General features: G+C 43.0%; 1 protein-coding gene across 1 annotated transcript; it reads left to right on the top strand.

The window, feature by feature from the left end:
* The first annotated feature begins 753 nt into the window (after positions 1–753).
* Positions 754–22,024, top strand: HSD11B1 (hydroxysteroid 11-beta dehydrogenase 1). The gene is made up of 6 exons (XM_069945196.1): positions 754–902; positions 13,075–13,205; positions 15,323–15,434; positions 17,845–18,030; positions 18,793–18,936; positions 21,655–22,024. The coding sequence occupies exons 1-6, from the start codon at positions 815–817 to the stop codon at positions 21,879–21,881; spliced, it is 888 nt and encodes a 295-aa protein (XP_069801297.1). The 5' UTR covers positions 754–814; the 3' UTR covers positions 21,882–22,024.
* Positions 22,025–23,543: the final 1,519 nt, after the last annotated feature.

The raw sequence follows: 23,543 nt of genomic DNA, 5'->3' as shown, positions 1-23,543 counted from the left end.
GTTAAAAGGCAACAATCAGCCAACATGCACAATGTCGGCTGATCTTATTCTTTTAACATGTTGAAAAAAACTTCAACGATAATGATGGTCTGCTAGCTGTCATTCCGTGTAATAGGAGCGGAGGCAGCAGATCGACGCTATCTCCTAAGTATAGATGAGCGAACCTCGAGCACGCTTGAGTCCATCCGAACCCGAACTTTCGGCATTTGATTAGCGGTGGCTGCTGAAGTTGGATAAAGCCCTAAGGCTATGTGGAAAACATGGATATAGTCATTGGCTGTATCCATGTATTCCAGACAACCTTAGAGCTTTATCCAAGTTCAGCAGCCCCAGCTAATCAAATACCGAACGTTCGGGTTCGGATCGACTCGAACCCGAACCCGGTTCGCTCATCTCTACTCCTAAGGGCTCCCCCCAGCAGCTCCACGCGGCCCCGCTGTTCCTCCCCGCTCACTGTCAGCATGCTGGCAGCCAGCCGGGAACAAGGAGCAAGCGAGCACTGATCTGACGGGTTGGTGCTCGCTTGCTCCTCCTGATCAGGATCAGTATGGGTAGTTTTGAACCTGTATTGCAACTGACAGATTTACTGTAAGTAGCTACACACATACACGGCTCTATAGCCACATAAACATAAAGCATAATCATTCTGTAGAAAGCAAGGATTGTCTAGTGTGAGAGATAATGGAAGCCCTGCCTTTGTACCTGCCTTCCCTCATATCACGTTTCTCCAGCCCCATCCAGACACCACAGTGCTGCACATGCAGTGCTGTGTGAGTGTCAGCTTCTCTGCAGACCTCTCTATGCACATACTATCATGGCATTACTGAACAAAGCACTGCTCGCCTTAGTCGGGGTCCTACTGGCCATTTACTTTTATGCTGGGAAAGAAGAATTTCAACCTGGTAAGTATGTCACTTTTCTGTCTAGCTTGTTTTCAGAGACCTTAAAGAGGTAGTGTCACGAAGAGACATTGGGGGACATTTATTAAGTCCGGCATTTTCTGCTCCGCACTTAAAAATGCCCCCGCAGCTTCGGCGGACTGCCTCTACATAAATCCTGTGCGCACGGCAGAAAACCTTCGCCAGCTGAGAGCTGGAGTAGGTTTTCTGCGTATCTTTTGGCGGAACGAATAATGAATCGCGCGGACTGCCCCCTCCACACCCCCTTCCCGCCCCCCGGCGTACCCGGCAGAGAGTGCTGATTTGCAAATATTTTATTCGCAAATCGGCCATTTGCGAATAAAATCATTTGCAAATCGGCACTTTCCACCTGAAAAAACACTGTACGCCAGTTGATACATGTCCTCCATTGTGTTAAAGAAACATATTTCCAATGTATAAGTATTTCTTATAATGTATCATTTGAAAGATATAGACTCACCCCCCATATGCTGCTGGTGCCCTTGGTTAAGACCCTCCAGACATCCACTATCTCGGGTCACTCATGCTTAGTTCAATTGCTTACATTACATTATTGCTGACATGACACTAAAAGGAGAAAATGCCGAGAAAAAATAAAACCCAAAAAGCTGGAAAAACTGCAGGCACAGTTATTAGGAATTTTCTGTGTTGTGGCATTTTTTCAGTCCAAAAAAACACCATGTAAAAGTCTAAGGGCCCTATTCCACCGGACGATTATCGTTCACATAATCGTTAACGATCTCAAACGACCACTATTGCGAAAGACCTGAAAACGTTCACTCATTTCCATGGAACGATAATCGTCACTTATGATCGTATTTGCGATTGTTTTCTCTTCACTATTTCTTCGCTATTGCGTTCGTATCTATGGCGAACGACCGAACGACGTCTTATTCAATGTGAACGAGCAACGATAAAAATAGGTCCAGGTCTTATAAAGCGATCAACGATTTCTCGTTCGGTCGTTAATCGTTAACTGCATTTCAACCGAACGATTATCGTGTAGATTCGAACAATTTAACGATAATCTGAACGATAATCGTCCGGTGGAATAGGGCCCTAAGGGAAGACTGATTCTGTCACTGTGTTTATGCTAAGCTGTCTCTAGGCAGCAAGTTAAGACAGACACCTGTCTATGTCTGTGAATATTCAGGTTTTTTTTCTTTTTCTTTTTTTACTTTGTTAACCTGAAGTTGGGTATCCATGCATAGGACCATGCCAGGTGGCCGCTGTCCAACCTCTATTCTGATCCAATTGGGCTCATGCACAGTACCAACCTAGCATGGTTGTATCTATGGATACCCAAACTTCCAGCACCAGAATGGATTTCACACCAGTCAGAATCCATCAGAAAAAAAAGCACAAGTCCCCCCCTCATATAGTCCACATTTGGATCCAGTTTTTGCACAAACACTGCAGTGACAGTTTTCCAGCCTTAGGCCATGTTCCCATGTAGTAAGAGACCAGCTGGGTCACAGAACGGCCGATGTCAGGATCTTCGCCGCTGAATTCGTATGCGGGCGCATCTGTGCACGCCCGCATCAGAATTCCCCACTACACACAATGGAGCGTACGGCCGGAGCCCAGCACTGCATTGTCTGAACTGACAGGGTTTTCTGCAGCCACTATTCCAATGAATAGCGGCCGCAATAAACTGACATGCCAGTTTCCTGCAGTGCCGCTAACGATCCCGGCCGGAGCGTATACTACGGCTGATTGTTGCCTTCTATTCCACGGGACGATTATCCCGGGTGAAGGCACCCTTAAAGGGAATGTGTTACCTAGATTTGTTATTACTGATTAGAGGCAAATATGTTTTTGTGACAGTAATTTTCTATTTTCTTTTTTTTACAATATTATGGGGGCCATCTTGCCTCAGCGGTTTTAACAGCATTCAGTGACATGCTTTACAGCAAGACTCATGGAAATAGTGAGCGATAATTCGCCCGATCGCACGATTAACGATTTTGAATGAACAATGTTTTTTTTAAACGATCAGCGTTTAGACAGAACGATACATTGTACGGAAAAATCGTTATGTGATCGTTTTGCGATCGCTTAAGCCTATCTCACACACAGATGAAATCGTTGAAAGAATGTTCACATGGAACGATCTGCGAATTTTTTGCGAACGATCAACGACGATTTGAGAACTTGTTGAAAGATCAAAATGAACGATTTCTCGCTCGTCGCTTGATCGTTCGCTGCGTTTACACGTACGATTAAACTGGTCAACAGCCAAAAAGGTTCCGACATGAAAACAGTTGATCTTAACTAATTTTGGGGCGCTGAGATCGAAAATGATGTTCAAATTTTGAAATTGGCTCTAATTTTCAAGATATACATGTAGATTTACTTTCTATACTTCTCACAGCCTGTGATACAACACTGGGAAAAGTTTGAATCATCAGTATTGCATCATCAACTAGTATATTGCATCATCTTAGAATGACCAATAGTTATGGTATAAGGTATCAGGGTAAATGGAACCCATTAAACGGGAACTCCGGATAAGAAAAACTTGTTTTCTGTTAAAAGTACATTAAAAGTTATATAGATGTGTCTATACAATGTATTACTGTATCTGTACGGTTCTGCCACACTGGTAGCTGATAGAAATCCAGGAAGTGAAAAAAAAAATGGCCTCTGTGCCAATCCACATTGTCTCCTGCTCCTTCTGCTCTCCCACCTTAGGAGACATATCTTCCATGCCTCTGTCTCACATTGTGTGTGTTTGCTGAGCACAGGCTGATGATGCAGACAGGAGGCCTGGCTGGATCCCCCATCTCTGTCCGGCCAGAAGCAGCTGCTGCACTAATTTTACTGATTGTGATTGGTGGGGGACTGTGATGATCAGCTGGGGGAAAGCCTTGCATTCTGGGAACTGATCAACCAGGAAGGACAGAAACACAAAACAGAACAACCCCCCTTCCCCCCAAAAAATGGATTTTTGGTAGTTTCAAAACTGGGATAGACAGGTAAGTAATGCTATATGCTTCTGCAGAAGTTTCATTTTTTTAACCTCTACCTGGAGTTCCCCTTTAAAGCTTGCAGATTACTGTTGGACAGTTATCAGTGACAATCCCATGTATGAATACAAAAGACATGTGTAAATGCACTGAGAAGCCATTGAATAAGGACGGACATTCCAGAGTTCAATAAACATAATTAATTTGCAAAAATTCTTGGATCTGCCTGTAAATTGTAGTTGATTTCGGATAGAACTAAGTTTCCTACAAATATATTTTAAAAGTTTATGAACAGTAAACTTGCTTCCTTATGATTGTAGAAGTAATAAATATGTCGGCTATTATACTGTATTCTATACAATTCTCAAAACTAAACTAAACTAAAACGTAAAATGAGAACTCTTCCATATCATAGAAACTAGAGCCAATTGACATTTTTCCTTGTGATATTTGAATTCAGCGCATAAAAATCATTAAGAAATGGATAATTTTATTTCTGAACCAAACAACTTTTGAAAATTTGTTGGCCAGTGTTAGCGTTCGAATTCGATCATTATTGTGCAAATTCAAATGATAAATCGTTCCGTGTAAAACCACCATTAGGGGCCACAATATGTGGTCTGTGCATGGACTATACTTGAGACGGGACCTCAGCACTCCTGACACAATGATTCATTATGATGCTGGGAGCACAGAAACGGTTTAAATATTTGTGCTACTGTACTGAATAACTGATAATGAATCATGATGTAAGGAGTTCCCAGGTCCAGTCTGCAGTGTACATCCGTTGCACAGGCCGTTTATTGCAGATGTGTGAATGGCCTCTTATACTGATGCTATCTACTAGTGTCACCTGATGCTGCAATTGTTTTGACAGGTTTTCTATTCTAAAACCATCCGCTTCTAGATTGGCAGGATGGTTTTTAGTTTTATCCTGTGAAAAACCTTCCAGATTTTCAAAGGGTGTGCGTTACGCCATGAATTTGAGGCCCAGTATACTTATTTCACTTCACCAGTTAAAACTTTTGCCACCAGCAGACAGCAAATAATTGTTAAAAAAGTATATGCCACCCCTTTTTATGGCTTGTTTATGCCAATATGAATTTATGCACAATTGCCTTTTATATTGGGCATTTAGCAGATTTTAGTCTCTATGCAATTATTTTATACCGTGTCATAACTCTTTATGGTTTAAATATTAGTTTTTTTGGGTAGTCTCCCTTATATATAGTAGTTTCCAAAACCTGATAAAATTATAAAAATATTTTATATTATATCTGATCATACATTTTCTGTATAGTTATGTGAAAGAGAACTTCTTGGTAATCATCAACTAGCTGGCAAATCTTTTGCAATAAGGTAGGTTATCATGTCAAGGTAAACACATGGAGGCCAAAAGTCTTTAGGTCTTAGGGCTTTCTACATCAAGCTCTTATAAAGATGTTTATACACTATGAATTATAAATCCATTTAGTCTGCACTGTTAGGCTGCTTTCACTTTGCGTTCACAATGCCCATTTAGTGTATTCATCAAATTTATCCATCGGCCTCCAATTGCCCAGATATAGATATACAAGGGGTGTTCATTAAAGGGGTTATCCAGTGCTACAAAAACATGGCCACTTTTCGCCGTACTGTTGTCTCCAGTTCAGGTGCGGTTTGCAATTAAGCTCCATTTACTTCAATGGAACTGGGTTTCAAAACCTGCACCCAAACTGGAGACAACAGTAGGGGAAAGTGGCCATGTTTTTGTAGCACTGGATAACCCGTTTAAAGAGTTCCCACTTCTGTTTATCGCAGGATGCGAAACCAGGAGATGTGGCATGGTGACAAAAGGTGTCCGTCTTCTACAAGACAAGGCCCCAGTTCACAACTCACATGTTGCCCAAATGCAAGCACATTATTGCAGCTTTAGGCCATGTGGTGGCGCAGCCTGGAACCAGGGAGCTGCTGATCTGATCTGAAGAGAGAAGAAGAGACGCACGGCCGACGGGGGAGCGTGTTGTAAGGTGAGTTGTTGTTGGGTTTGTTTTTTTTATCAGAGGGGGACAGCACTGGGGGCTATAGAGGGGCTGGACAACATGAGGGGGGCTATGGGGGGGATGGACACCATAAGGGGCCTATGGGGGGGCTGGACAACATGAGGGGGGCTATAGAGGGGCTGGACAACATGAGGGGGAGCTATAGAGGGGCTGGACAACATAAGGGGGGCTATAGAGGGGCTGGACAACATCAGGGGGCTATAGAGGGTCTGGACAACATAAGGGGGGCTATAGAGGGGCTGGACAGCATAAGGGGGGGCTATAGGGGGGGTGGACAACATAAGGGGGGCTGTGGGGGGGATGGAGAACATAAGGGGGGCTATAGGGGGATGGAGAACATAAGGGGCGTTATGGGGGGATGGACAACATAAGGGGCTATAGGGGGATGGACAACATAAGAGGGGGCTATAGAGGGGCTGGACAACATAAGGGGGGCTATAGGGGGGTGGACAAAAGGGGGGCTATAGGGGGATGGACAACATAAGGGGCTATAGGGGGGATGGACAACATAAGGGGGCTATAGGGGAGATGGACAACATAAGGGGCTATAGGGGGGATGGACAACATAAGGGGGGCTATAGGGGAGATGGACAACATAAGGGGCTATAGGGGGGATGGACAACATAAGGGGGGCTATAGGGGAGATGGACAACATAAGGGGGGCTATAGGGGGGCTGGACAACATAAGGGGGCTATATGTGGGATGGAAAGGACTGGGGGCTATATGGGGGATGGAAAAGATTGGGGGCTATATAGGGGATAAACAACATAAGGGTCTATGTTTATGGGGGATGGACAACATAAGGGGGCTACCTATATGGAGATGGAAAACATAAGGGGGGCTATATGGGGGATGAACAGCACTGAGGGCTATCTATATGTGGGATAGATAACATAAGGTGGCTACCTATATGGGGCATGGACAACACTGGGGGCTATATATATGAGGGATGGACAATACGGGGTGCTATTTATAAGGGGGGCAACACAGGGGGCATCTATAAGGGGGGCAATACAGGGGAGGCCATCTATAATGGGGACAACAGAGGGAAGGGCAATCTATAAGGGGCACTACACAGAGGGGGACAACAAAGGGGCCATCTATAAGGCACACTACATGGGGGGGAGCGTATACAATTGGGCATGCACAGAGGGGGGGCATCTACTATAGTGGACTACACAGAGGGGTCATCTATAAGGGGAATACACAGAGGGGGTCATATACTATAGGACAGGGATAAAGAACCTTGGCTCTCCAGATGTTGCAAAACTACAGCTTTAGCTTCGGCTGTCCAGGCATGATGGGAGTTGTAGTTTTGCAACAGCTGGAGAGCTGAGGGTCCCGACCCCTGGGATAGGGGATGCACAGAGGTTGTCATCTACTATAAAGAGATTACACAGAGGGGGCTCTCTACTATAGTAGATGCACATGGGGCCATCTATATGGAGGACTGAACAAGGGACCATCTATAAGGTGTCTACAGAGAGGGGGGCATATACTATAAGGGATATATATGTTAGCCCACCCACTAAATGAGGGTGTAAAGGGGACAGTACAGATGTGCAGTGTGTATAGAGATGAGGATGGTGCCAGAGTGAGGAGCCTAATATGTCTGTCTGGCAGATTCTGTGGATTCGTGGCTCGGAGAAGTTCTCATGACGGCACAGGGCAGATGGAGAAGATGAAAAGGGAAGAACTCCGATCAGAGAAGACGTCTCCTGTGAGTCATCTGATATAACTACAGTGTAATGTATATGGAGTACAGAACCTGTGTGTAGCTGCGTCCACCTCTATATGACTGGATGAGGTGATAGTGATCTGTGTACAGTGGATCTTATTCAGTAACAGCGGTGGTGTTAGTCAGTATGTGGTGGTAATATTTGTTACTTTTTATGTGGTACTGTGTTTTATTGGATTTAGTATACTTTTGGTCAGTAACGATATGTTGGTTGTGGTGAGGTGGTAATATTTCCTTTCTATATACTGGTTATTGGTCATAGTACACAGGATTTGGTCAGTAACAGTATGGTGGTAATATGTGAGGTGATAATATTTCCCTCTTATACTGGTATTATTGGTAATATCAGTCTTGGTATACTGGATTTGGTCAGTAACAGTATGGTGGTAATATGTGTTATTGGTGGCTGTATCACTTTTGTATCTAAGTATACATTGTTAGCATGCAAAGAAAATTGTCTTATAACCCGATTATACAGGGCAATTATTGGTAACAAGCGCTCCTAGGAAGCCCCATGTAAAAGTGCCAGAGATCAGCTGACAAGCAAACGCCCCATAGTCGGCTGATTTGATCTTTTGTGCATCTGTACAAATCATTGCTGGCGTCCGTGATTAGTAATGGTTTTCTGCTCTACACTGCCCCATATCACGCCGTGTAACTGGAGCCTTATTAATGTTACCATAGATAAGTGTGGTGGCTGAAGGGTGGGCCCCAAAAATGATTTCCCCTGGTGGGCCCAAGGCACTCCAGTCCGACACTGCTCCATTGTGTGACCTGGCAGGGGTTTTTTGCGGCCGCTATTTACTGACATGTCAGTTTTTTGCGCCATCGCTAGAGTTCCCGGCTGGAGTGTATACTAGGATTCCCTTAACCTGCAGCACAATGTAGGTAAAGGATTAATCACGGCCGTGTTGCAAATTGGCAACAACGGCCGTGATTAATAATTTACTTACATTGTGTGAACATAGCCTTAAAATTCTACCGCATTCCCCTTATTGACATGACATTAGGACAGTAGGAGCTCTCACAGGTAAGCTGGACCAACTTCCAGAAAACAATTCTCTTCTGTATCTAGGACCAGCTTGTGGAACCTGCCAAACTGGAAACATGACAAACATCAGCCACCTCATTTGAGGTACCTGGGATATGGCAAACCTTAAAGGGGTTATCCAGCGCTACAGAAACATGGCCACTTTTTTCCAGAGACAGCACCGCTCTTGTCTCCAGCTTGGGTGGGTTTTGCTGCACAGTTCCATTGAAATGAATAGAGCTTAATTGCAAACCGCACCTGAACTGGAGACAAGAGTCGTGTTGTCTCTGACAGAAAGTGGCCATGTTTTTGTAGCACTGGATAACCCCTTTAAAGCGTAACTGTCAGAGTCATTCAGAGTCATTTTTTTGAAAACATTAAATATCAACAGTACAAGCGATTTTAAGAAACTTTGTAATAGGTTTTATAAACCAAAAGAGTTTCCTTCTGGACTGAAAATGCAATCTCCCAGCCTCCCCCCTCACATCAGAAGCTGCAGGATTTCTGTCTCCATTATGTGGCTATGGAGAGGGGAGGGGCTGTTAGGAGTGACTGAGCACGGAGCAGTCTTGCAAAGCACAACACCCTGCAATCTTCTCTCAGTAAGTTCATAGATAAGCACTGACCTTTCTGACCCCAGAATCCTGCGGTTTAGGTGCCCAGACAGTATACAAACAGCTGACCTTCATGTCACCTCTTCCTGCTCCCTCATCTCCCTCAGCCCCTCCCCCCTCCATAGGCTTACATTGGAGAGAGCAGAACCCGTCTTCACTGGCTTCTCTGTAATGAAGACGTGTTTGCCTGATAATGCACAGATAAGAAGTCAGGGGGGGAGGCTGGGAGATTGCTTCTTGAGTACAGAAGGAGGCTTTTTTGGCTGATAAAACCTATTACAGATTTTCTTAAAATCGCTTATACTACTGATTTGTGCAATAAAAAAAAAATATGACAGTTACGCTTTAACCTCTTAAGGACATAGGACGTATGCGTACGTCATATGTCCTCACTTGCACTTCAAAGCTTTGAAGTGCCGCGATCCCGGGTGCCGCGAGTAGCCCGGGACCGCTGCTATTAGCGGGCACGGTCTGATCGCCGTGCCCGCTAATTAGCTAATCGGAGGCAGCTGTCAAAGTTGACAGCTGCCTCCGATTACCGGAGGCAACGTTTCCCTGGGGTCTAGTGGGGGAGATCGCTCCTCCGGGACCTTGTCCCGGAGGAGCGATCTCCGTTACTGATGCCGGCCGGGGACGCGTCCAAGATGGCGCCGTCCTCGGCTCGGCACTCGTTCGTTTTCGGCTGCAGCAGCCGAAAGCAAACGAGTGCCGATCTCATGGATCTCTGCAGCATATCTATGCTGCAGAGATCTCAATGAGAGATCCAAGTGTATATACTAGAAGTCCCCCATGGGGGCTTCTAGTATATGTGTAAAAAAAAAAAGTGTTGTTAATAGTAAAAAGCCCCCTCCCCTAATAAAAGTCTGAATCACCCCCCTTTTCCCAGGTTTTAAATAAAAGTAAACAAATAAATAAATAAATTAACATGTTTGCTATCGCCGCGTGCGTAATCGCCCGAACTATTAATTAATCACATTCCTGATCTCGTACGGTAAACGGCGTCAGCGCAAAAAAATCCCAAAGTGCAAAATTGCGCATTTTTGGTCGCATCAAATCCAGAAAAAATGTAATATAAAGCGATCAAAAAGTCGTATATGCGCAATCAAGGTACCGATAGAAAGATCACATCATGGCGCAAAAACTGACACCTCACACAGCCCCATAGACCAAAGGATAAAAGCGCTATAAGCCTGGGAATGGAGCGATTTTAAGGAACGTATATTGGTTAACAACGGTTTGAATTTTTTACAGGCCATCAGATACAATATAAGTTATACATGTTATATATCGTTTTAATCATAACGACTTGAGGAACATGCATAACAAGTCAGTTTTACCCCAGGGCGAATGGCGTAAAAACACATTTCCCCCAAATAAAAGAAATGCGTTTTTTTTTTTCAATTTCACCACACTTTGAATTTTTTTCTGGTTTCGCAGTGTACTTTATGCAAAAATTCAGCCTATAATTGCAAAGTACAATTAGTGACGCAAAAAATAAGGGGTCATGTGGGTTTCTAGGTGGAAAAATGCAAGTGCTATGACCTTTTAAACACAAGGAGGAAAAACCGAAAACGTAAAAACGAAAATGGGCCATGTCCTTAAAGGGTTAAGCCATATATTACATTTCAAACATAACAATACTAGATGGCTAAGGAGCTTCACCACCAGGGGGCAATTGGAAAACAGGCAGATAATGGTACGTAATAACAACCAGAGAGACCAACACACAAAAAAATTTCTTATGCATGCCATTCTCTCTCCAGGAATGATGCCATTGCTCAGCACCATTTAGCCTGAAGAGAAGCACCTAAACCACAAGACCCAGATGCATCCATACACAAATGCAGTTAACTAAAATTAGTTTTTTTTACTCCCCGCATTATTGTTCACGATGGTGACTGTTATAGAATACACAGGTACATTTACCATTGTAGTGTATATTGTACACTTTATAGACAGCATAGGGCAAGGCCAAAAGAGTAAATCCGTTCCATTGCTGTCTGGCAGGTGAGAAATCTTCAGATCACCCATCAGATATCACGCTTTATAATCCAACGTGTAAAGTCCAAGGCTATTATCATTTCTTATGTTATTCGGCAGAGCTGTCATAAGCCGCCACGGCACAAAGTCACATGTTATATGGCTGCTACAATGGAGCATCTTAGGAAGAAAAAAGAAATATCGCCACCAGGTGTTATTTAGACATAAGATCAAATAACAGTAAATAGCTCCAACATATTCCACTGCACTTTATAATTTTAAGGGTACATATAAAGACAAAGACATTACAGTAATACACACTTTCTGATCGTTCGACCACAGAAAAATAACAAAGGGGTTAAAGGGGTTTTAATCAACTGGTTTTAGAAAGTGCCAGAGATCTGTAATTTACTCCTATTAAAAAAATCTCCAGTCTTCCTGTACTTATTAGCTGCTGTATGTCCTGCAGGAAGTGATATATTCTTTCCAGTCTGACACAGTTCTCTCTGCTGCCACCTCTGTCCATGTTAGGAACTGTCCAGAGCAGTAGGAAATCCCCATAGAAAACCTTTTCCGCTCTGGGCAGTTCCTGACATGGACAGAGGTGGCAGGAGAGAGCACTGTGTCAGATTGGATAAAATCCCATCCCAAAATAAAGGTTTAAATCACCCCCCTTTTCACATTTTATAAATAAACATATTTGCTATCGCCGTGTGCGGAATCGCAAAACTATTAAATTGTATTCCTGATCTCACATGGTAATTCGTGTAAGCATAAAAACCTGTCAAAATGCAAAATTGAAGATTTTTGGCCACATCACATCCAGAAAAATAGTAATAAAAGTGATTAAAACATTGCATATGTGCAAGCAAGGTACCACTAGAAAGTACAGATCATGGTGCGAAAAATTAGTTCTTAAATATCCCCATAGACCAAAAAAATAAAAGAGTTAAGAGCATGGCAATAGAACAGTTTAAAACACATGTAGATTTTTTAAAAAGTTTTTTCTTTTTTTTTTTAATTGGCCAAATAAATTAAAAGTTGTATAAATAGTTGTTGCAATTGTCCTGACTCAGTCCTTTGGTAAAACTGACATGTTATCTATGTTCTCTGAGGGCGTAATCACCAAACCCCCAAAATGGAAACAACTTTTTTTTTTTTCAATTTCAATGGGCATATAATTTTTCTCAGTTTCGCAGCATATTTTATGGAAAAATTTAGTCTGTCATTGCAAAGTACAACTAGTGTTGCAAAAAATAAGGGCTTGTGTGGGTCTGTAGGTGATAAAATGCAATGGCCACCTTTTAAACACAAAGAGAAAAAAGCGCAAGTGTAAAAACAGAAAATGGCCCAGTCCTTAAGGGGTTAAATTTGGTGGGACTATTTCTTTAAAGTGACTCTGTACCCACAATTAGACCCCCCAAACCACTTGTACCTTCGGATAGCTGCTTTTAATCCAAGATCTGTACTGGGGTCCGTTCGGCAGGGGATGCAGTTGTTGTCCTAAAAAACAAATTTTAAACTGGCAGCCCTGTGCCCAACGACCGGGGCTTGGATTGTGTATGCATTAGGCTGTCCCTCCTCCCTGCCCTCCTCATCATTAGGAATGCTCTAGGCAGATTGTCTCCTATTCATCACCTGTGTGAATACTGAACATAGGCTGGATCGTTAAGGACCTCTGCAATGTTCAGACAGGAGAAAATGTTCCAGTGGCAGAAGAAATTCATTTTGTAATATGAGGAATTACTGTGGTCATTAAATGTTGATTTTGTTTCTTTAGAAATGCTTAAGGGAAAAAGAGTGATTGTTACTGGAGCAAGTTCTGGCATTGGTGAACAGATGGCATATCACCTGGCAAAGATGGGATCACATGTAGTGATAACAGCCCGTACTGAAGTCAGACTCAAGAAGGTAACACCATTCTGCCGGAATTAAAGGGGTGTCATGTCAGTACATATTTTTATTAATGTAATTTCAAAAGATTTTTTGTAAATGCCTGGTTTGTTAGATGGGTCTTCCTCTCTGCTATGTCATAGTGCTGATGAAAATGCACTAGACTGAACTGTGCTGGGGATTGTTTACTTTGCACTACTATACATGCCATATGGGGTGGTAAAAAAGGTTTCTGAAGCACTGGGTTTTGAGTAGATTAAGATGAGAAAGAAGCCTTTATTTACCTTTCAGGAACAGTGTGAATCACATTCACCAGAAGAACAAAAAATGGCTGCATGCTAGATACCAATAACTTAATTGGGGTCGCTTTGATTCTTGTCTTGGGGTTCAGCATTTTACTGGGAAAAAATACTGCGCTATTTTGTCTGGGATTTTTTCTGGGAAAATTTTTGCTAAATTTTACAGAAGCTCCCAAAGTCACAGATTGAAGGAGATGAGAGCTTGTTATTTCTTTTATCCTCCCCTTCACTTGTGAAAAAAAGTGGTCTGCCTTGACTTCTCATTTAAAGGGGTACTCCGGCGCTGATAAAAAAAATAAAACTATCAATCTACCATAAACATAGTTTTTACACTTACCATTCCTCCTGAGTCTGTCTCTGTTTGTAGGTCCCTGAAGCTCCAGTTGGTGGCTTCATTTTTTCTTCACTTCCTGGTTTGGGGTTTCCCATGATGCACTTTGTCTCCTGTGTTGTCTGTAAAACTGTTAGAAGGCTTATATCTTGCTCAGCCAATCAGAGCTACGCAACCTGAGTCATCTGACAAAGGAAGGCTGGCTTAACAGAGCCTAGACCAGCCTCCCTCTTGATGATGTCATTGTCACAAAATGGCTGCCACAGAAAATTCTAAGGTCAACAGTCATTAAGTAAGAATGAGTTTACTTCTCTTCCTGGTGGGAGGTTGGGGGGGGGAGAGATAGGGAAGGGGGCAGATAGGTCATTAAAGCATATTACAAAGTTATATAACTTTGTAATGTGTTTCAATTACTGGGAAAAAGCTTTTCGCTGGAGTACCCCTTTAATGAACTGCAATAAATTAGCTACACAGTTTCGCTGTTCTGGTGCAATACTTGCCTGTCCGCGTTCCCCCAGTGTTCTCTTCTGTCTTTTGCATTTCCGTTTTTCTCTTTGGGGCACATCCAGCCCGCTCAGCCAATTACTGACTGAGACGGGGCAGTGGCGGCCAGCTATTGGCTGAGTGGACTATCACTTTCGAGACAAGAGTGACAGCCCACTCACCCAAACACCGTCTGCGGCTCTGTCCTATCTCAGTCACGTACTGATTGGCTGAATGGGCTGTCACTCTCATCTCTGGAGTCACAGCCAATCATTGACTGACTGAGAGGGAGTGCAGACAGGTAAACATTTGCTGTGTATTATTTTTACCATCCTTGCAGCTAATCAGTTTAATATATGGCTTTCACTACATTCAGGGCCATGCAAGGCCATAGACTATAATGCTACAGAGTATGGCTATGTTCACACAACGTCAAAAATAGAGAAAAGGCGCCGATTTTCATATTTAAAATAACATCCGTTTTTGCCATGATTTAACTGACTGCAATGGCAATGCATTGGAGTCAATGGGAAGATGGACGTGCAATGCACACTATGCATTGAAAAACGGCCTTTTTTGCTGCGGACGTCAAAATAATGAACATGAACATTATTTTCTGACGTCTTTTGCAAACAGCGGACGTTTTTTATTAGTTGTTCACACACAGTTCTTCTTTTGTAACCGTTCTTTCTCCGTTTTAACTATTAAATTCAATGGACTTTTAAATTAAGACACGCCCAAAGGTCAGTCAGTAATCCCAAACTAAAATAATGTGCAAACATCAGTCATTGCACTAAGGGGAGGCAGGCTGCTAAAAAACGGACATCATTTTAAACGGAGCTGAAAAAAACGTTGTGTGAACATAGCCTATCGCAGCGGATTTCACTGTGAAACTCGTAGCATGGAGTCCGCTGCAAACTCACTATTGTGTGAACGCATCCTAAAAGTAAAAAATAAATACAGCAAATAATACATATATGATACATACAGGGTTTTGTGACATTTAATTTTTTTCTTTTCAGGTGGTAGAAAAATGTAGAAAACTTGGTGCAGCTTCTGCCTATTATATCCCTGGAAGTATGGACAATATAACTTTTGCAAAGTATGTAGTTCAGGAAGCTGAACGTTTATTTGGTAAGTGCTAAGAAACATTTATAATACTTGATTGAAAATAGAATAGTATTCAGTAATTGAGTTATCCCCCTACATTTGGTTACATATTTTAGTAATTTGCATCAGAAAAATTCGGTTCCCACTGGTATTTAGTTTGTTTTTGTGTTTTTTTGTGTGTCATAGTTAGGTGTCATAATGATATCATTAATAATAGAAGTGAATATACACTAGTATATTACACAACCAAATATTACTCCCTTCTATATACAGTATGTCCCAAAAGCATTATACACGTATAAAAAAACAACACAAAATGGAAAAACAAGCGGGACACACAATATAAAAAAAAAAAATGTTCAAGTGTGCTGTGGATTTCATTGCAGATCTTATGTGTCCAATGATTAAAAGAATAAATGCAGTAACCCATGATAGCCAGGGGGTGTTAGCTATGGCAGGTAGTGTATCTCTTTGGTTCTTGTAGAAACAAAGAGCAAAAAGAAAGGCAGAGCGCCTCATAGAGTAGTACCTCTGGATTGAAATAATGATCTAACACATGTAAAAAATCACTGCTCACCTTTTGGGGTTGTGGAAACAGAGCCACAACACCCAACAGCACATGTAATGGTGTGTCCAACACACCTCCCAGGGATTGGGGTAGCAGCAGTCTTCACAACAGGTCTAAACCGGGCTCCTTGTGCAAGGACCCGTGGAGTCAGGTAAAACCAAAAGGTGCCAAAAATGACAAAAAAAACGACCTGGAGATTGCGCTCACCACCAAACAACGTAGTAGAAACCGATGTTCACATAAAACACGATTTATTCAGTCCAACAATAACGCGTTTCAGGGCTATGGCGCCCCTTCGTCAGATTCAGGACAAATCTGAATCTGACGAAGGGGCGCCATAGCCATGAAACGCGTTATTGTTGGACTGAATAAATCGTGTTTTATGTGAACATCGGTTTCTACTACGTTGTTTGGTGGTGAGCGCAATCTCCAGGTCATTTTTTTTGTCATTTTTGGCACCTTTTGGTTTTCTCTTTGGTTCTTGTCACAGGGCCTGAATGGTATGTACCCTAACCGGGTAGTCACATGCCTGTTAAAATTTTTGCTTTTGCAGGTGTAGTGAGTGGAACTACAGAGTCCAGGATAGACTTAAACAGGTGTAACTTTTATTTGTAGACTTCTTAAAGGCACAGTATACAATAAATCACATTTCTTTTGGTAAGGTGCAGAAATATAGTAGTTGAATGTGACTAACTGAGATCCTTTGTAGTGAGCTGGGTGCGTAGAATACTTTTGGATAAATCACTTGATATTACTTGAGAAAGTCTCTTGTTACTGGTTAAAGCATTGACTTAGGTCACAGTGGGCTACTTGCAGGGAGGAGGATATATCAAGACCTCAGCTGTGTAGAAAAAGAGGTGTCTGCATCCGCGGTTATAAAGATCTGTCTACTTCTGTCCGTGGACACAGAGTGACACAGAACCAGGAACACAGGCCCCACCTAGTGTGTAAAGCTAGCCGTCAAGGAGAACCCTTAGGAAACCTAGCACAATACAGAGTTCTCGGCTTTACTTGCTTTTACCTAAATGCTGTCTTTTGGCCTCTGGCTCAGTTATCAGGCTCTGGAAGACAGTCTTCCAACATGGATGAAGTTTTCTTCCCCGTCTCTAGTAGCCTTGCCAGAGGTGTTTGTAGCCTAGAATGGCTGGAACTCTTATGAAAATATATTTTAGAACAACATAGTGGTAGGGGGCCAGGGCCCGAAAAGTCTCTTCAGAAGGGACACTCTTTTGTACTTCCTCTCACTAAGGCTAGGTTCACACTGCGTTTTCAGCATCCGTTTAACGGATCCGTTTTTTTTAACGTCCAGAAAAATAGGGTCAGCAACGTTTTTTGGTCCGTTTTGGTCCGCCAAAAAAAACGGATCCGTTTTTTTTTTATAATGGAAGTCAATGGAAAAACGGATGCACACAAATGAATCCGTTTTTTGCAATCCGTTTTTCATGCGTTTTTTTTGCAAAAAACGGATGCGTTAAACGGATGCTGAAAACGCAGTGTGAACCTAGCCTTACCAGGATAAAGACTGAACTGCTCCAAATCTGCTCTCCCTCACTATTAATATCCTTCAGAGAGCTGTCTGATTGGGAGAAAACACATAAGAAGACACTGAATCCCACCTCTGATAGGCTTGTAATATCACAAAACCTGAGGACGGGAGTGGTGCTGTTTTTGCCAAAAAGTACCTGTGTTTTTTTTTCTTATCCTGGATAACCACTTGAATATATTTGCATAAATTAACTTTTACTTTTTTTTTACTTAATTTTATTTGTCTTGCATGGCTTCTTTTCTAGTATACCCTTCAGTTAAATATACATTACTTACAAATCGGTTTACAGATATAATTGGTGTACTTTTCTTTACATGTAGGTGGACTGGACATGCTAATCTTGAACCATATTGGTTACACTTACTTTAATTTCTTTGATGGCGACGTGGCTCATATACGCAATCTCCTTGAAATAAATTTTCTGAGCTATGTCGCCATGACGGTCGAAGCTCTGCCGATGCTGAAAGCCAGTGGTGGCAACATTGTTGTAGTCTCTTCACTTGCAGGTAATTACAAGAAGGCTTTTATATAAAAATTGTTGAAGTAAAGATAAAGTTGCAGATGTATTACACACAGAGGCTACGACCACGCATTGGCTGAACGACCAAGCGAACGGCAATTGTTTTGAAATAATGGCTCTTAATCCAAAAACACTCTTATTCCAAGTTACTCTTAAACCAAGGTACCACTGTATAAGTATGCAGACCCTTTACTAAGTACTTAGTTGAAACACCTTTGGCGGCAACTACAGCCTCCAGTTGTCTTTGGTTTGATGCCACACAGTTTTTACACCTGGATTTGGAAATTCTTCTCTATAGATCCTCTCAAGCTTTGTCAGGTTGGAGAAAGACTGCTGGTGAGCAGTTTTTTTTTTTTTTTTTTTAAGTGTACCTGTCATTATATAACACTTTTGACGTGTCATAGATGCATGTCAAAAGTTTTGATCATTCCGGGTCTGAGTGCTCACACCTGTACCAGTCGGGGGAGAGCACGGAGAGGAATCGCAGATGGAAAAAAAAAAGTCAAGCTCCATAGGAGCCCATTATAGGTCTGACTCTTTCTTTTTAATTCAGAGCGGGGAGAGGATGCGCTGCAGCGTGTCTTCTCCCCCCTCATTCTCAGACCCGGACCGATCAAAACTCTCTTTGTCTCTATGATATGTCAAAAGTTTTTATAACGACAGTTGCACTTGTTGAGCATGCTGTATTTTCCGATTCTTTGTGCATTTATGTAAAATGTTTCACAGTTGTTATTTTGCAAATGTTTAGGCAAAGTTGGCTTACCCTTGTCCGTGCCATATTCGACCACTAAATTTGCCCTGGATGGCTTCTTCAGTTCTCTCCGAATGGAATTCTACCATCAAAAAATTAATGTTTCTATTACATTGTGTGTTCTCAGCTATATTGATACAGGTAAGGTTGATTCACAATAAAGTAACATGTTACATTACAGTTATACTAACAGGCGAGAATTATTATTTTTATGTAGGTTAAAACAGTCATTAAAGGGGTTGACCACCTTATATAACGGCAGTGATAACAACAAGGCCATATTCACACATCCAGTGATTTTTCAGGTCCACTATTTGTAATCCGTGATCTGTGAAAAAAGTTCTGTAATTGCATCCGTATTCGCAAAAATGTTGAACTGATAAATAAAAAAGTACCTAGTTTATAAGATTTGATCCACACTTGTCACAGATGTGACATCCGCAATCCCATAGACACGGATCCCATAGACTTCTATTGGTAATCCGTACCGCAATCACAATCCGCACTAGGACATATCCTATTTTCTGCAGTATGGTTTGCGGATCCGCAATAGAACAGACTGTGTGAATAGCCCAATAGAAATCAATGGGCAATAAGTGGATCCATAATTGCGGATCCACAATCACGGACAGCTTTGCGGGACCTGTGAATAAGGCCTGAGGCATTTACTCTCAATGGCTCCGCACCTGTACAGTCCTCTTGTTCCACTGGGTGGTTGCTCCTTTCATAAATAGCTATGGCTAATGGTGCTTTTACACGGAACGATTATTGCTTGAATTTTCGCAATAACGATCACATTTGAGCGATAATCGGCTCGTGTAAACACAGCGAACCATCAAGCAACAAGCGAGAAATCATTTATTGTGATTTTTTAACATGTTCTCAAATCGTTGTTGGTTGATGGCTAAAATTTCGCAGATCGCTTAGTGTAAACTGTCTTTCACAGATTCACCCTATGTGTGAGATGGGCTTAAAAACGATCGCAATAACGATTTTTCCAACGATTTATTCGTCTAAACGCTGATTGTTATAAAACCAAATTGTTGCTTCACAATCGTTAATCATTCGATTGGGCGAATTATCGCTCAGTGTAAACGTAACATAATATGATGCACTTAAGCGCATCATATTGCTAAGGAGGTGGCTAAGTGATGTGTATGATCACATGCTCCTTCATAGTCAGCCATTTATGAAAGAAGGAGACAGGGGGACAAGTGAGGAGTGGAGCTACCAAACAGGACGGCAGTGGAGAGTCTGTGCTACACTATTATCCCTGCTGTATTTTTCAGTAAAGATAATGGGGCAGATTTATCAAACATGGTGTAAAGTGAAACTGGCTCAGTTGCCCCTAGCAACCAATCAGATTCCACCTTTCATTTTCCAAAGAGTCTGTGAGGAATGAAAGGTGGAATCTGATTGGTTGCTAGGGGCAACTGAGCCAGTGTCACTTTACACCATGGTTGATAAATCTCCCCCAAAGTGTCCACACAGTATTTTCCAAATGCTGCATGCTGTACTTGTAGGGTTTATTCATCCATTTTTCCTTCACACCTCCACACAGTATCTTGTATTTTTTTTCTTTTTTGCTATTAAGGGTACAAACACACACAACCTGTCCGCAGCGGATTTGCAGTGAAAACCGCTGCGGATACTTGCCCATTCACTTCAATAGGCTGAAATACTCGCAGCGGGATAATAATAAGTCAAACACCATTAAACCACCGCAGCGTGGGAGCATGCATTCAGGGGCCTCCCGAAGCAAGCAGGGACGGGGACTGGGTACAGTATATTCCCGGGCCACGGAGGTTAATGGCACTGAGTATGTCAGCCCATTGAAATGAATGGGCAAGCATCCGCAGCGGATTTCACTGCAAATTTGCAGTGAGAAATCCGCTGCAGATATGTTGTGTGTCTGTACCCTAAAACTATTTTAAAAAAAATGTGTAAATGCACAAATCCCCTGATTAAAGAATTACATGCAAAGAACAAGTACAAGAATTACATGCAACAAAATCCTTTTTAGATTAAAACACACACTGACCTAGATTAAAAAAAAAACAACTGAATTCTCAGACAGGATAAACTTAAAGGGGCAGATTTATCAACTGCACCCCTAGCATATTCTATGGATAAGCGCAACCACCTGCAGCAGATGTAGGTCCTGCCTGATTTATTAAGAGGCATACACAGGTCAGTCACTGGTGGAGTTTCAAACAGTTGCCCCGCTTGTCACATGATCTGTCTCTTCTGTTTCCAGGCAAGCTGTAACACCTCATCTGTAACCCTAGCCACCACTGACATCACACAGTGATCACCAGGCCAAGGGCAGGGAAACAACAGCCTCTCCTGAGTAATATAGGGGAAAGGAGACACTGTTGTTTAATCTATCTCTAATCTAGCTATGTAGAGGAATAAATAGATAGATACTGTGTTAACTGTGTTAAGCAAAAGCAGACAGAGCCAGTGGTGGGCAGATACTAGAAGACAGGAACGGGTACCTGGCACTTGTCTCTGAGGTGCAATGCATGCTGGGAGATGCCGCTTCCTTGCCAGGTGCCATGATGTAACACTGGGATCATTCCTAAAAGTTTGAATCTGAGTCTAAGAAAAGCATAGACAACTGGGAAAGGTGTCAAACAAGTGGGGGGGATTGGTAAGTGCACCGATATGCTTCTTGTGCATTTTTTGTGATTGCTGGAGTTCCCCTTGAGCAGTCTTCTAGAATACCTGCCTCCCTCATGAGAGCTTACAAGCGTCTGTAGCAGTACTGGTATGACATGTGCATGATAGGGAGAATTAACATTTGTTTTTTCTATGGACTTCACGATTAACTGTAAAATGTTATGTTTTTTATTGCAGACACTGCTGTAAATACAGTATCCCATGTGATCCAGCAGCCTGCGGCTCCAAAAGAAGAATGTGCCCTAGAAATCATTAAAGGTGGAGCCCTGAGACAAAGAGAGGTTTATTACCAGTATTATGCTACCAAGTTTGTAATGCTGTTTAGAGACTGGGCCCCAGAATTCTTAGAACACCTTCTCCTTAAGAATTACAACGTCGAGGCACTGGATAAGAAGCAGGAATGAGGTGATTTAAAAACCTGCAAAGTCAACACTAGGATTATTTTCTTTTATAACAAAATAAGATTTTATTTCTCTTCCCTAAATCACAATTTTATACTATGTCTCATTTTACCAGACCCGGCAAAATAAAACAAGTGATTAAATAGAGAACAAATGATTAAAAATCAAAATAAATGAATTTTGCTAAATTTGTACAAGGTTATTTTCATTGGGTTTATAAACTATGGAAATGTATGGCCTAGACTTTTTTTTTTTTTTTTTTACACTTATTAGAGACTGATATGAAAATGTTATTTTTTTCTAATCTGCTTCTATTTTTTGATGCTAGTGCAAAGGTCTCTAACACACACTCTTTTTTTGCTCTTCCTGACACTAAATGACAGTGATAGAATCAGGCGACACTTACACATCCGTCTTCCCAGTAGCTGCAGACCTGCAACTCCGGGCCGGACCTGCCTGTCTGAAAGGGCACCTACCATGGATAGGGGATCCGTGCTGTACAGATGTGTGTATGGGGTCATAGAGAGGAATTGGTCCGCATCTGCGGGTCAGCAAATGCAGACAGATTTAGCAAATGTGTGAAAGGGTCCTTACTTTTACTGTACGGAGATCAGCCTAAAGAGGTATTCCAGAGATCTATTCGTTTTTTTATAGCAACCTAGGCCCAGGCTGATGTAAAATACCGTGTTTCTCCGAAAACAAGTCAGAGACTTAAATTTACTTTTTGTTCCCAAAGAGGCACTATGTCTTATTTTCGGGGGATGTCTTATTTCTCTCTCTCTTTCTGGGGGAGAGAGGGAGGTAAGTGACATGGGACAAGCACAGGGAGTGAGAGAGGTGAGCGGCACAGTACAGGCACAGGGAGGGAGAGAGGTGAGCGGCACAGTACAGGCACGGGGAGGGAGAGAGGTGAGCGGCACAGTACAGGCACGGGGAGGGAGAGAGGTGAGCGGCACAGTACAGGCACGGGGAGGGAGAGAGGTGAGCGGCACAGTACAGGCACGGGGAGGGAGAGAGGTGAGCGGCACAGTACAGGCACGAGGAGGGAGAGAGGTGAGCGGCACAGTACAGGCACGGGGAGGGAGAGAGGTGAGCGGCACAGTACAGGCACGGGGAGGGAGAGAGGTGAGCGGCACAGTACAGGCACGAGGAGGGAGAGAGGTGAGCGGCACAGTACAGGCACAGGGAGGGAGAGAGGTGAGCCGCACAGTACCTGCACGGGGAGGGAGGGAGGTGAGCAGCACAGTACAAGCACAGGGAGGGAGAGAGGTGAGCGGCACAGTACAGGCACGGAGAGAGGTGAGCGGCACAGTACAGGCACGGGGAGGGAGGTGAGCAGCACAGTACAGGCACGGGGAGGGAGGGAGGAAGGTGAGCAGCACAGTACAGGCATAGGGAGGAAGGTGAGCAGCACAGTACAGGCACGGGGAGGGAGGGAGGAAGGTTAGCAGCACAGTACAGGCACGGGGAGGGAGGGAGGAAGGTGAGCAGCACAGTACAGGCACGGGGAGGGAGGAAGGTGAGTAGCACAGTACAAGCACGGGGAGGGAGGGAGGTGAGCGGCACAATACAGGCACGGGGAGGGAGGAATGTGAGCGGCACAGTACAGGCACGGGGAGGGAGGAATGTGAGCGGCACAGTACAGGCACGCAGGCCCGGACTGGT

Source organism: Dendropsophus ebraccatus, chromosome 11 (genome assembly GCF_027789765.1).
Source record: "Dendropsophus ebraccatus isolate aDenEbr1 chromosome 11, aDenEbr1.pat, whole genome shotgun sequence".
Taxonomy (NCBI): domain Eukaryota; kingdom Metazoa; phylum Chordata; class Amphibia; order Anura; family Hylidae; genus Dendropsophus; species Dendropsophus ebraccatus.
This window is presented reverse-complemented; position numbering and strand designations above follow the sequence as displayed.

What these genes read in the sequence shown, in the direction of transcription:
- HSD11B1 (XM_069945196.1), top strand. Translation starts at nt 815, where the DNA reads ATGGCATTACTGAACAAAGCACTGCTCGCCTTAGTCGGGGTCCTACTG. An exon ending in CTGAAGTCAGACTCAAGAAG is followed by an intron (nt 13,206 to 15,322) that starts GTAACACCATTC and finishes TTTTCTTTTCAG; the next exon opens with GTGGTAGAAAAATGTAGAAA. An exon ending in GGAAGCTGAACGTTTATTTG is followed by an intron (nt 15,435 to 17,844) that starts GTAAGTGCTAAG and finishes CTTTACATGTAG; the next exon opens with GTGGACTGGACATGCTAATC.